The sequence below is a fragment of the Prinia subflava genome, chromosome 4 (genome assembly GCF_021018805.1).
Source record: "Prinia subflava isolate CZ2003 ecotype Zambia chromosome 4, Cam_Psub_1.2, whole genome shotgun sequence".
Lineage (NCBI taxonomy): Eukaryota > Metazoa > Chordata > Aves > Passeriformes > Cisticolidae > Prinia > Prinia subflava.
Window position 1 is genome coordinate 22,884,762 of NC_086250.1, and position 12,860 is coordinate 22,897,621.

A 12,860-nucleotide genomic window follows, 5' to 3' on the forward strand; every position below is an offset into this window, starting at 1 on the left:
CTAGAGTATGGAATATCCCTTTGGCCAGACACTGAAAAGTCCTTGATTTAGAGTGAGCCACTACTTAGCAACAGCTGAAACATTAGTATCAGCAGTATTCACATACGAAATCCAAAACAAAGCACTCTACCAGCTACTACAAAGAAAATTAACTCTGTTCCAGCCAAAACCACAAAAACATGACTTTTCTGCTGCTGTTTTCTTTCTAGGGAAGATATGGTGGGAGTCTGGACAGGAAAGACGTGATACATAGACTAAGGGATCATGGCCAAGGAAGTGCTGGAGCTATGCAACGGAGACACACAGACCCACTGCACCAGCAGACACCAGTAGGTGATGGACCTGGAAGACCTCATCTGCCCAAGTCAGTGGGTCCCTTAGCAATGGCCAAGCAGTCTAGAAAATGTCACCTATATGGAGGTTGCATGAGAAGTAGTGCATTTTGCCTGCCCGGCCATGTCTTACAAGACATTTCTGAGTCTCAAGACTCTATCCCAGCCACTTGAATCTGCTTCTGGGGCACTCTGAGGGTAGGACTACAATGTTATATGAGTGTAGTTGTGGTAACAGCTCTCAAGGTTAGTCTTATGCAGCCTCAGTGGAAGAGGGAACTAGCATGAACTCAGCAAAATAGACATCTGGGACATGGGAAATGAGCACAAGCTCACCTATGGATTTTGATCAAGCATGAGTCCAGTCCAGCAGAAGACATTTCTGAAAGCCTAATGATCTCTTCTAGGAGAACTTCATGTCCATTAATGCATGGGGCTTTCAATTATCTTTGCCACCACAGCCAGGCAGTGACTGATGTCAGTAGCTAAATGTGCAGTACATTTTTTAAGTTCTATGGAGAGCAGCCTCATGATTCTGTACCATTCTGCAGCAGTGCTCCTCCTGTCTTGCAATGCACTTGTAATCACACTGTCTCTGTCTTGGTTTGAAAAGACAGCTATCTGTTAAGGAAGGCAGGACCTCCCTTGAAATGGAAAATGTAAAACCACCCCCCCTCTGAATTATAATTTTGAAATTAAGGGGCTCTTAGGCAAAGATATGGGAATAGGAATAATAGTTCTTTACTAGGAAAATGAAAATAAAAATGCAGTAGTACAAAAAAACCACTGACAAAGTCAGAGCACAACCTGTTGGTTAGGTTGTTGGTAGCAGTCCAATTAAATGGTGGCTGCAGTCCTCCTGGAGTGACAGATGTGATTCCATTGAAGCAATGAACCTGTAGAAGGGTGTAGTTTTCCTCTGAAGGTCCAGTGGTGGTGTAGATGCATCTGGTCTTCCTCTAGGAATCTAGTGGGAAAAGGCTCTTGTGGTGTTCCAAATCTCAGCCTTTTATCGAAGTAGGAATGTTTGGCTCTCCCCCTGGGTAGAGCATCTCACAATGGGATGATGTAATTTTATCAGTCATGCAGTGAGACTCAATGGGCCATTAACAAAAGATATCTCCCTGGAAGGAGAGATGGGTGGTGGAAGAGATAAAGAAAACCGCCCCACCTTGGTTCAAGAAATGGTGATAGAATACATACTTCTGGTTACATCTTGCATTGCAACCTAAGACACTCTTCCATTAATTTTTGCTGCAGTCCTGAGAAGGCCTGAGATCACCCAACTCTACTTGTCTGTGCCTGGCATGTCTCTCAGACCTCCTTTGCTGTTCAAAGCGGGACTCACGCACCTGACACCCTTGGCTGTCAGAGCCTCTTAGCACAGTGGATGTGGGTGTGATCCAAATGTGTCTCTGCAGACATCCCAGACCACTCCCCTACTGGATCTATACCTGGCACTTGATTTTCTACCTAATTACCTGCTCTGCAAATTCCCAGTATGTGAATGCCCACACAGAATGTGGTGTCTTTCTCTGCCTCAGCCACTGCCAGCTACAGAGTATTTCCCCATCAGCTCAGTGTTACTTAAGGCATGTTACTCTTCCTTGAGGAAATGTCCAGCTTAGCCCATAACTAGAGAACCTAGATCCAAGGAGAGAAGGGAAAGACAGCAGACCTTTCTCAAGTGTGAATGAAAAAGAACAGATTGGATTCAGAAATTTGGAACATGTTAAAAAATAGGGGCATGCCCCTTTTATTGGCAAAAGCCCTGGATCTTTATTGTAATCCAGCTTAAAATACAGTGGTTTTTATCTCTCAGAGGCTATGGCAATGAATAACAACATGCTTTTGCCTGCCACATCTCATCAGTGATGTAGAAGCCACAAATCCAATTATTGGAAGGTCTGTATGTCCAACCAAATAACTAGGGGCCAGGTCTAAGCAGGGCCCTGAATGGAAGATTTATCAAAAGTTAGTCTGCCTTCAAATAGATCTCTCCATCTGTCTCTCCCAGATATACCTCCTAAATTATCCATGCCCTGTTGTGTGGATGCCAATAATTTCCCAGAAAGACGCCCAAGCTATGTCTTTTAAAATATGATTTCTGGCCAAAGTGTGAGATTGACTCCAAAGTTTTTTAAAAAAAAAATCTAACCATAGTGCACATTACAGTGCACACCCCAAATAAACTGATATACCCAAACAGATGCTAAATCCTTTGGAGCTCAGGGGCCTGACCCTGGGGAGAGCCTGAAGGAGGCTTTAGACCCTCCCCTATGCCCCAAAAGTGCCTGAAAGAGCAAGTATTCTTCTTTATCCTTCTTTACAATGCTCTCTACTCTCACCTGTGTGCTGGTTCTCTCAGTCCTCAACTGGCTGAGGACACATTTTGATACCTGTACTAGCACCAAGCCAGCTCTTTAGAGCCATTCCCTAATAGTTACAGCCCAGCAGGTTTCAGGCAGGAGTCCTTCTTTGCTCCCATAACTGGCTTCAGACATGGCTGTCCTGGCTGCCCTTACAGGGCAGAGGCAGGAGAGCCATGAGAACACAATTTCCTAAGGACCTGCTCTCAGTCTGACTTTTCATCCTATGGTGCAAATACCCACAAATACACTGAGGCTGCTGAGAAACCAAACACCATTCCTTGGGAGTCCCAGTAAACTGGTCCCTCCTTCCTGGCATCTTGACCACTTCTTGGTTTAATTGAAAGTCAGCACTGCTTGTCTTTGCTTAGTGAATGTATTTACTGAGTCTTAAGATGGGTGACAGGAAGATGATATTTAAAAGTCCTGGCTCTTTTTTCCCTGCCTGTCTCTTCTCTCCTTTCCAGCGAACACTGTGGGTGCGTGCCTTGTACGACTTTGATGCTGTAGAGCACGATGAGCTGGGCTTCCGCAGTGGAGACATCTTAGAGGTCCTGGACAGCTCCAATCCATGCTGGTGGAAAGGACGCCTTCGTGGGGAATTGGGTCTATTCCCTGCCAACTATGTCACACCAGTGCTGCTGTGAGGGCACAGTATGGCCCAGAGGACTGCGCTGGAGCTGCTCTTCTGACATGACAGGGACAGAGATGGAGTGTATCTTCCCTTGCCACCAGGACATACGTTGTTTTTGCTTTGTCTTAATTTATTGGCAATTGATCTTTTGAAATGTTAGTGTGAAAGAGAACCCTTTTAAGAAGAAATTTTTGCCCCATTCAAAATTTTCAAAATTCAAAATTTTTTCACAGTCGTGAAAGGGCAAAAATCTTGGACTGTTCATTGAGACTTTGCTGGGTCTTTCCTGCCCTGTCACCTCTTTGGCTAACTATTGATAACCTCCTGCAATTGGGTTTATTCTTTGGAAATGCCCCTCAGGAAGGTCAGGCGTCAGGTTCAGTATTCAGGTAGTCCTACCCCTTCATTTTAGATCTGGTAGCAGTCATAGTCTCTTCAGGCTCCTTTCTTTCAGAGGCAGGTGGGTTGCCCACGTGAATTAAATGATCCTTGGCAACCACATTCATCCTTCAGTTAGGGAAGGAAACTGAAGGGGCTTTGGGTTGTTGAGTTTGGGCAATCCAGAATTTTCTTAATAGTTTCTGGCTTACCCATCTCATACTGTGTGTATGGACTGTATGGATATACCAGGTGAAGGGAAGGAATCCTGTAAGCTTTTGTACAAACATACAAGTGGTGAAGGTACGGGAGGACAAGGAGCTTTCTTTGCTTCTTCTCATAGGCCTGCTCTTGTTTCTGCACCCTGTAACAACTTACCCATGTATTAAGTTACTCTTTTAGGTACCTATACTTCAGCTAGATAGCTTAATTAGAGCAGATCAGGCCCTTCAGCGAAATTAGTATGCCCTGGATTGGATAACAACGAATATCCTTGACTGGTTCCTTTTGTTGAACTGGAGAGGGATTGGAGAGGTTTCACTGGTTTGGTGGCAGAAGTTCTTTCCCTGAAAATTTGTTGTGTTGAGGGTCACCATATACACAACTCTATGAGAAATGTCTCATCCAATAGGTTGAGCTGTTATTTTACAGTATGCAGAGAATAAAGCTGTAGCCATCAAACAGTCTGTTCTCTGTTCCAGTTTCTTTTGGGTAAAATAAGGTAAATTAATAGGTTTTCAAATAACTGCTGAGTGAATGCCCAGATGTGATAGAAATTTATTGCAAATGCTCATTACCTGTTCCCTTCACAAACTCTGTGAAAGGGACTCTTCTGCATAACCACTGCTCAGGCATCTTGATATTAAACAAACTGCCTGAATTTTTCACAACATGTGGGACCTCAGCAGTCAGCAAGGAGAAGTGATGATTAGTCATTATCGAAAAAGAAAGAATAGGCAAGTGAAAACCTTTTAATACAAATCAGACTCAGAAAAAAAAAAAAAAAAAAAAAAAAAAAAAAAAAAAAAGAGTTCTTATCTTTTGTTAATGCCAGTGGAAGAAAAAGGACCCAAGAGATAGGTTCTTGGTGAAGTCCACTTCAATGTAGCTGGCCTGAATAAAGCTATAAAGCTGACAGTTAGACAGAGTATTAGCACAAAGAACCCGTTTTGAGAGAACTCCACCAAAAGCAGATTGTTAACGGGTGAAGTAAAATGAGAATACTTCAGAAGGCATATAAGCTCTAAAGAGAATAGAAAACTTTGAAAGACACATTAAGAACTTACTGGCTACCACGGTAGTCCATGGAATATGACTGCTTGGGCTGGACGTGGCCCTGTTCTCTTGCAGGAGCTCTGTTCTGGCCCTCCAGTGATTTCTTCAGAAGGGAAGTCCATGAGGCTTCTTTGGAACAAGATCCCTTACCATTTCTATGGGGTGTAACCTCAGTGACTCCAGTTTGGAAAGTGTTTTGGTGTGATTTGCCCTTTTTTAACCTTTTTGTGTGTTGGTTGGTTTTCTGCTAAGGTAGTAACAAATTTGGAAGAGAGAGGGTTAATACTCAGTGAGAGAGAGGGAGAATATTACAGTCAGGAGGAGATGGAACCAAGAAAACAGAGACTAAAAAAGGTAAAGGAGGGATAAAAATGATGAATCTTTCATATTCAGCTCTGGCTGAAACATAAGAAATTATGTATTCACAATTATTTCCATCATGTCAAATCATCTTTCAATTAATTCCTTTTTTTCTGTATTAGTTACTTTTAAAATTAGAAGCAATGTCTCCCTTTCCTTTCCTTAGCACTCTAAAGACCCTCTTAGTAGTGAAGATGCACAAAATTAATTGAAGATAATGCACTTAGCAGTTTGATAGCTCTTCATGCATTTGAAACTACAGAGATTAACTAATGAAGCAAGTTTAAGTAGTGCATTATAAGTACCCCCAGTTAACTCAGGATTCAAGGAAGATGTAAATTTTCACATGATTTTTTTAATTGATGTTTAAGGAACTAATATCTAAGGTAATTAGTATTGAAGGACTGCACACTAATTATGGACAACATACCAGAACCACAGTGAAATCAGGATTTCTCATTATGAGCAGCACTAAATGACAGCAAAATTACCAGGAGGTGACAGCCTCACGGGGTCTGTGGTAACTCCACCAGTGCCTTGCTCTGTTGCCCTATGCAGGGGCCAAGCTCGGGGCTCCCATGTCCAGTCTCTCTTGCCTCTGCTTTTGCCCTTTCAGTGCTGCCTGCATTTACTGCTCATGGCAGGAGCCGGGAGGCACAGGTGTCAGCCTGCATTTTTGTGCCCTCCCACAGTAAAAGTAATTTTTCTCCCAGCAAAACAGCAGTGCTAAGGATTATGGCTATTCCCATGTCAGTGGAGACTCCAAATACTAGGGGAAGTGTGGGCAAAATGGGGAATTTGGAGAGTATAGAAGGGGCTGTAGGATGGAGACCTTTTCTGTGCCCCGTGCCATTTTCTGTCCATGAAATTCTCTCTCTTATAGATCAGGCCACTTAATAAGGAAAGAGAGAGACACTCCTCTCCTTTAACCATTTACCCTTTAACCATATACCATATATCCTGCTCTTTCTTCCAACAAGTTTTAATTGTAGCACAATACTTATTAATATTGTGGTGATTCACTTACACCTCAGAGTCTGTTGCCCATGCAAAAGGCACATATTAGCAATCTAGGACTGAAGCTTTAAGGTGTCAGTGCTCCACTGAGCTGACATGACACTTGTCAATGTTTTGGAAAGAACCAAACCTCTGGAACATATCCAGAAGAGTCCACTGTGAAACCAAAATGGGAAGGGATAAAGAGGAAAAATCAGAAGAGTATTTTGTTTATTTTTCTTAAGCAAGAAAGACAGTTCATGAGAAAAGAGAATGTAAACCGAGATAAAAGTAGGAAAAGTATGTGGGAAGGCAGACATTATAACAAATGAAAGAGAGGAAACTGGACTTGTACATGGTAAAATAAGTTGGATGACCACAGTTGAGCTGTCCATTCTCCTGTCTGAAGAAACCTTTTTCATATGTTCTGCTGCAAATCCATATTTTCCTTGGAAATATCTCTGTGATTAATGAGGCTGAGCTAAAAAGAGTAAATGGAAATTTCTTTTAATGTAAAAAATGTGCAGGCAGTTCTTTGTGCCACAAAAGAGAGGTCTCTCTGCTTTGGTGTACATGTTTGCTGTAACAGCTGTGCTCACTGGAGCATGCTGCAGAAACCATGGGATCATGGCTGGTCCCTAATGGACTGCTCACAGGTAAGAGCACCAGTGAGATGATCCTCAGGGCTGCCACAAAGTCAGCACCTGCTCAGGCTGCTATGCCAGGAAAACAAGTTCATGGGTGGGTGTTGTTTTTTAAATGGAAGTTTCAGTGGGCTGTGCAGGAAATTTGAAGCTTTTCACAACAGCCACCTGGTTATGATCTTTTCTATTTAGCAGCCCGTCTCATCCTTCCTCCCCAACAGGATCCCAGTGATGCAGGCTCTTGAAAGGCCCTTTTGCCTTCAGCCCTTGTGGAGAGTAACCAAGGATGTCAGAAGCAAAAGATCCAGCAGCCAGGACTACATGGCTTGAACAGACTTGAATAGAAATTTGGCATCAGCTGGGACATTTTGCACTGCAGGAGCAATTCCACAGCAGGTGTAGTCCAGCTGCAAGATGAAGGGTGATCTCTACCCCAAGTGGGAAGCAGCAGGTCTTTAGTAATGTCAATGTCACATCATAGAGACAACAAGGATGTCTAGTGGGTGTGTGTGAGCAGGTAGATAAGGCCTGGTGCAGCGGAAGATCTCGGGATTGTAATGGAAAGACAGGAAACCTCCCCCCTCACCCTCTGAGGTGTGTAAACTAACTCTGAGAACAATGTAGCCTCTCCAAACCCAGTAGTTTTCCACTAACCTCTAACCTTCCTTCCCCTCTGACGTAGTGAAGACCCCTTAGACTATATAACCCCATGTGGGAACCTAATAAATCGCCATTTGCCGTCCACCACATTGGTGTATGCGTTGTCAATGGCCCGAGCGGCTTGAGGAGTCAAGCCGCCGTGCTAGCTCTTTGAAACCAGGTCGCCATTGCCTCATATTGAAGGCAACATTAGTGGTGCCGAAACCTGGGAGAAAAACGCTCGGGAATCGGGATTTTCGCCTGGACAGGAGCAGCGGCCGGGGCGGGACAAAAGGACTGACCCACGGCGGGGGAGACGTCCCTGGACCCGCGAGGATCATGGAGGCCATCGCGAAGGTCGTAAGTTTGATTCATAAACAGTGGGGAATTAAGTGTAAGCTCAGAGATCTTCAACTTGCTATGGCAAGATTATTAGAGCTGGGGGTGATAGACCGCCCAATAGATATACTCCATTCGGAGGTATGGGATAAGTGCACGGTTGCCCTGGCTAAGGATACGAAATCCTCGGGCACCGCTAAAAGTCTCAAAGCACGGGGTAAAGTCGAACAGGCTTTGAGCAAGGCGCTGGAGGAACAGGAGACCTGGAGCGCCGCACGCGTGTGTTTGCTAACTACACCCAAATCGGGAGTGGGTGCCACCACGCAAATGGCATTCGAACGCGATTTGTCCGAGGGCGGGGAGCCGCGGGAGCCAGGCGCGCTTCCCCGCTCCCGGAGCCCGAGCCCAAACCCCCCAGTGCCCTTAGAGAATCCCCCAACCCCCCCGCTGAAACCGCCGGGTCCCCCCCGCCCGCGGAACCTTCCCAAAAAACCGCGAGTCCCTCGTCCGGCTCTTCGCCGCCGGCCGGCGTTTCGGAGCCCGAGGTGCGGCAACGCCCGCGGTTCTTCTGGGAGGGATTGGCGGGTGAAGCCAGAGATGCTGAAAACGCGGCACGGGAGGCACGGGCGGCACGGGCGGCGCCGCCGCCATACACATTTGAAAATGGCGCTGGTGGCCGTGAGGAGGGGCGGGGTCCGGATGTCTTTGGCGGGGAGCCGCGGGTATCTGCTGATGCGCATGTGCAGGAGAGAGACGGGGAAGAGGGAGAAGAGCGCACGCTCAGACAGGAGCTGCGGGCTTTGGCTGATGCGTACGCGCGGCAAGAAGGGAGAGGGTGCATGCTCAAAGCGGCACTGGGGGCTACCGCGGACGAGCACGCGCGGGAGAGCTGCGGGGAGAACGCACGCCGAGCGGCACCGCGGACCCCCATAAACGCACACGCGCGGAACAGTGGCAGAGAGCACACGCCCCGCCGGGAGCTGCGTTCAACACTGTCACCTTTTAAGGAAGAAACCTCCCCCCGCGGGAGGCAGGGCAAGCCCAGGGGGTGGGAGCGGCACCACCCCGGAGGGGAGGGGCGGGGCCGGAGCCACACGGAACGGCGCCTGAACCCGGAAGTGAGCTGGCAGTGTGCTTCTGACTCTCTGTCGGACACCACCAGCGGCAGCAGCTCAGGGGAGCAGACGGAAACTGACGGGGATTCAGAAACAGAGCGAGTGGAGCTAATACAGTTTAGAGCGAAACCTAACAAAGCCTCAGGCCGCTCTGAAAGGGATTTACAATGTGAGCCAGCCCAGCTTACTGACTGGGGAAAGATAAAAATAGCCTGTGCTGAATGGGCACCAGCGGCTGCAGTGAAGGTTTTCCCAGTGAGAGTTACGGGGCCAGAAGGTAATCAGCAAAGAACATATACACCGGTAAACCCCAAAGACATACAAACAATCGTAAAAGCAATCTCAGAAAAAGGGTTGAATTCAGCCATGGTCTCCACTCTGGTGGATGGCCTTTTTGGCAACTATGACTTGCTCCCTTTTGATATTAAACAAATAAGTCACATGATATTTGATGGTGCGGGGATGATTGTCTTCAAACAAGAGTGGAAGGACAACTGTACAAATTTACTGGCTCAGTCTTCTGGAGCAGGGCAGCCACTGCATGACTCCAGTCTATCCAGGCTGATCGGAAAACATGACAACATGATAACCCCACAGCAACAAGCCATGAACATGCGGGCTGAGGAGGTCAGAGCCACCACCCAGGCTGCCCGGGAGGCCATTCGAGCTGCATCCCGAGTGGTGGCCAGGCCCTCTCCATGGTCCACCATAAAACAGGGTGAAAGCGAAAGCTTCACTCAGTTTGTGGATCGCCTTCAGGCAGCGGTGGATTCGTCCACCCTGCCCCCAGAGGCGAGAGGCCCCGTAGTAGCTGATTGCCTGCGGCAACAATGCAACTCAGTTACCAAAGACATTCTGTGCTCCTTGCCGGCCGGAGCCAGCCTGGCCGACGTGGTCAAACACGTAGCAAAAGAGGAGCAGCTGACACCCATCCAGGCAGCTGTCCGCACCCTAACCAGTGCCATGGCATGTTTCAAATGTGGCCAGGCAGGCCACATTGCAGTGAGCTGTCCCCAGCCAGCACAGCCACCCCCCCCGGTGCCCCCGCTCCAAGCCCGTGCGAGAGGGCCCTGCTGGAACTGTGGGAGGAAAGGGCACCTTGTCAAGGACTGCACGTCTCGGCCCCAGGGAAACGGGGAAGGGAGGGGGCATGCGGGCCACACCCAGCCTCCTCCCGCTGCGAATGCAAGGCGGCCCATCTATGCCAACCCCCAGTGGGGCGGGGAACCCTCATACCCCATGCCACCACAGGGGACAGTCGGTTTTGCACCCCCCACAGCGACACAATGGCAAGGTTTCACAACACCGCCAGCGGCGCCCTCGTGTCCACCACCACCACAATCCGCGCCTGTGCCACAAGGCCAGCAGGGATTGCCCCAGAGCGGGACCCCTGGGTGGCCCTGACCATGCAATCAAGCCTGACCTTCAGAATGACACTAATGAAATCTGTAAGTTTCTGTTTGCAGGACATGTTCGTGGGATGCCCCCGTAACGTGGACACCCCCCAGAGAAGAATCACTGTAAGCTATGTCACCGGCCAAGGCGTATGCTTTGGCAACGCGACTCTGGCGAGGCGAAGGGGGAACATCTGTACCGAGGTGATCACACCCCTGAGAGGACCCCGAAAATGGATGGTCCCATCCCAGCCGGGAATGTGGGTGTGCCATCTGACGGCCATGAGTCTCTGTGTGTACCTTCCCAAATTTAACAATTCTGCAGACTTTTGTGTACAGGTCCTGATCGTTCCCAGGCTTCTGTACCACAGGGAAGAGGACATGTATCTCCACTTTGAGGACCCCAACCACCGGCTCCTGAAGAGAGAGCTGCTGATAGGCATCACCATTGCCATGCTGCTCGGGTTAGGAGCAACATGGGCAGGCACAGGTATTTCAGCCCTCATCACCCAGAACCAAAGCCTCTCTCAACTGCAGGTCACCATGGACGAGGACCTGCAACACATCGAGAAGTCCATCTCCTTCCTAGAGAAATCAGTCTCCTCACTTTCAGAAGTTGTCTTGCAGAACAGACGAGGGCTGGACCTACTGTTCATGCAACAAGGAGGCCTGTGTGCTGCCTTGAAAGAAGAATGCTGTTTTTATGCTGATCATACAGGAGTCGTTAGAGACTCCATGGCAGAACTCTGAGATAGACTGGCCCAGAGAAAGAAAGACAGGGAAGCCCAACAGGGTTGGTTCAAGTCCTGGTTCAACCAATCGCCATGGCTCACCACCCTAATTTCCACCCTGATGGGCCCACTGGCAATGCTGCTTTTAGCCCTTACCTTTGGACCATGCTTGCTGAACAAGCTGGTTTCATTTGTCCAAACACGCCTAGAACGGGCCAACATTCTATTCGTAGAACAGCAACTATTGCTGTGAATGAAACTGTGAACACTGCCAGTCGCGAGATTTGTCTGATCTACCTCGCGAATATTTACTCAAGTTTTTCAAACCCCTTTTTCTTTTATTAAGTTACTACTTTGTACCTCATTTTAATGCCTATATTTTAACTACCTCATTTATTTGTGAGAGGAGGGGGGGAGATGTGTGTGAGCAGGTAGATAAGGCCTGGTGCAGCGGAAGATCTCGGGATTGTAACGGAAAGACAGGAAACCTCCCCCCTCACCCTCTGAGGTGTGTAAACTAACTCTGAGAACAATGTAGCCTCTCCAAACCCAGTAGTTTTCCACTAACCTCTAACCTTCCTTCCCCTCTGACGTAGTGAAGACCCCTTAGACTATATAACCCCATGTGGGAACCTAATAAATCGCCATTTGCCGTCCACCACATTGGTGTATGCATTGTCAATGGCCCGAGCGGCTTGAGGAGTCAAGCCGCCGTGCTAGCTCTTTGAAACCAGGTCGCCATTGCCTCATATTGAAGGCAACAGGTGGGACAGAATTGTGGCCATCTGGACTAAGGCACTGCTCAGACTCTTGTTCTGCTTCTGCAGCTCTTTGCTGAGGAGCCTGGGTTACACAACCCTAGGTGTGAGCCCTGCCCAGTGCAACCACGAGTCTCCATGCACCTCCCATCACCTTGCTGCCCCCACATGCCCCTCCTGGGCCCATGGCCCAGCTTGTGGCTCTATGCTGAGAGAAAGTGCTCTGCAGGCATCTCATTTCAAACATTTGTTCAAAGCAATTGGCTCAAGTGCTTTTAAATGAAACCCCATAGAGGTCAAAACCATTAGGAAAGGTTTCAACCAGGCAGTTACATTTACTGGCTAAAACACAGGCATGGACTAAAGAGCTTTTGACACCCAGCCTGTCCTTGCTACTGAACACTTTGCATTTCAGTGGGGAACCATGAACTGAGTGCATGATAAAGCCCTTAATGGCCCTGAAGAAGAGGGCAGACCATTGCCACCTTCTCCAATTTTTTAGAGGCAACTTTCATGTGACAGAATTTATGAGCTTTAATTATCATCAAACGCAAAAGAAGTTTCTTACATAAGCAGAACTGCCAGCAGAAAACAGCCTGTGACTTATCTGTGAGCTACAGGGTGGCAGGAAAACAGGCAAGTGCATGAGGAGAGGTCACTGACCTTTGCGTGCAGAGAAAATTCAAAGCACATTGTCTGCTGCCATTGTGCACGGGAGAGGTGCTTGGCCCATGTCCAGCCTGCCAACATGAAAATGCAAAAGTTCACAAATGGCAGGCATGCAGGAATCCTTGTAGACATGCAGAAATAAAATTAGCTCAGGCAACATAGGGAGGAAGAAGAAACAAATTTAAGGTATTTTGCGGCTTCTCCCTGCTAGTCCAAGCAGGCTCATT

General features: G+C 47.9%; 1 protein-coding gene and 1 long non-coding RNA gene across 2 annotated transcripts in view; one reads left to right on the plus strand and one right to left on the minus strand.

Moving 5' to 3' along the window:
• Positions 1-7,726, plus strand: part of GRAP2 (GRB2 related adaptor protein 2) — a 51,795-nt gene extending 44,069 nt beyond the window's left edge. The window contains exons 7-8 of the mRNA XM_063395961.1: positions 210-329; positions 3,169-7,726. Of these exons, the coding sequence (XP_063252031.1) occupies positions 210-329; positions 3,169-3,348 (300 nt within the window). The 3' untranslated portion in view covers positions 3,349-7,726. The remainder of the gene's footprint in view (positions 1-209; positions 330-3,168) is intronic.
• The window catches only part of LOC134549890 (uncharacterized), a 29,419-nt gene that overhangs the window by 15,086 nt on the left and 1,473 nt on the right, over positions 1-12,860 (minus strand). Inside the window, exon 2 of the long non-coding RNA XR_010080203.1 lies at positions 12,628-12,704. This is a non-coding gene — a long non-coding RNA (uncharacterized LOC134549890). The remainder of the gene's footprint in view (positions 1-12,627; positions 12,705-12,860) is intronic.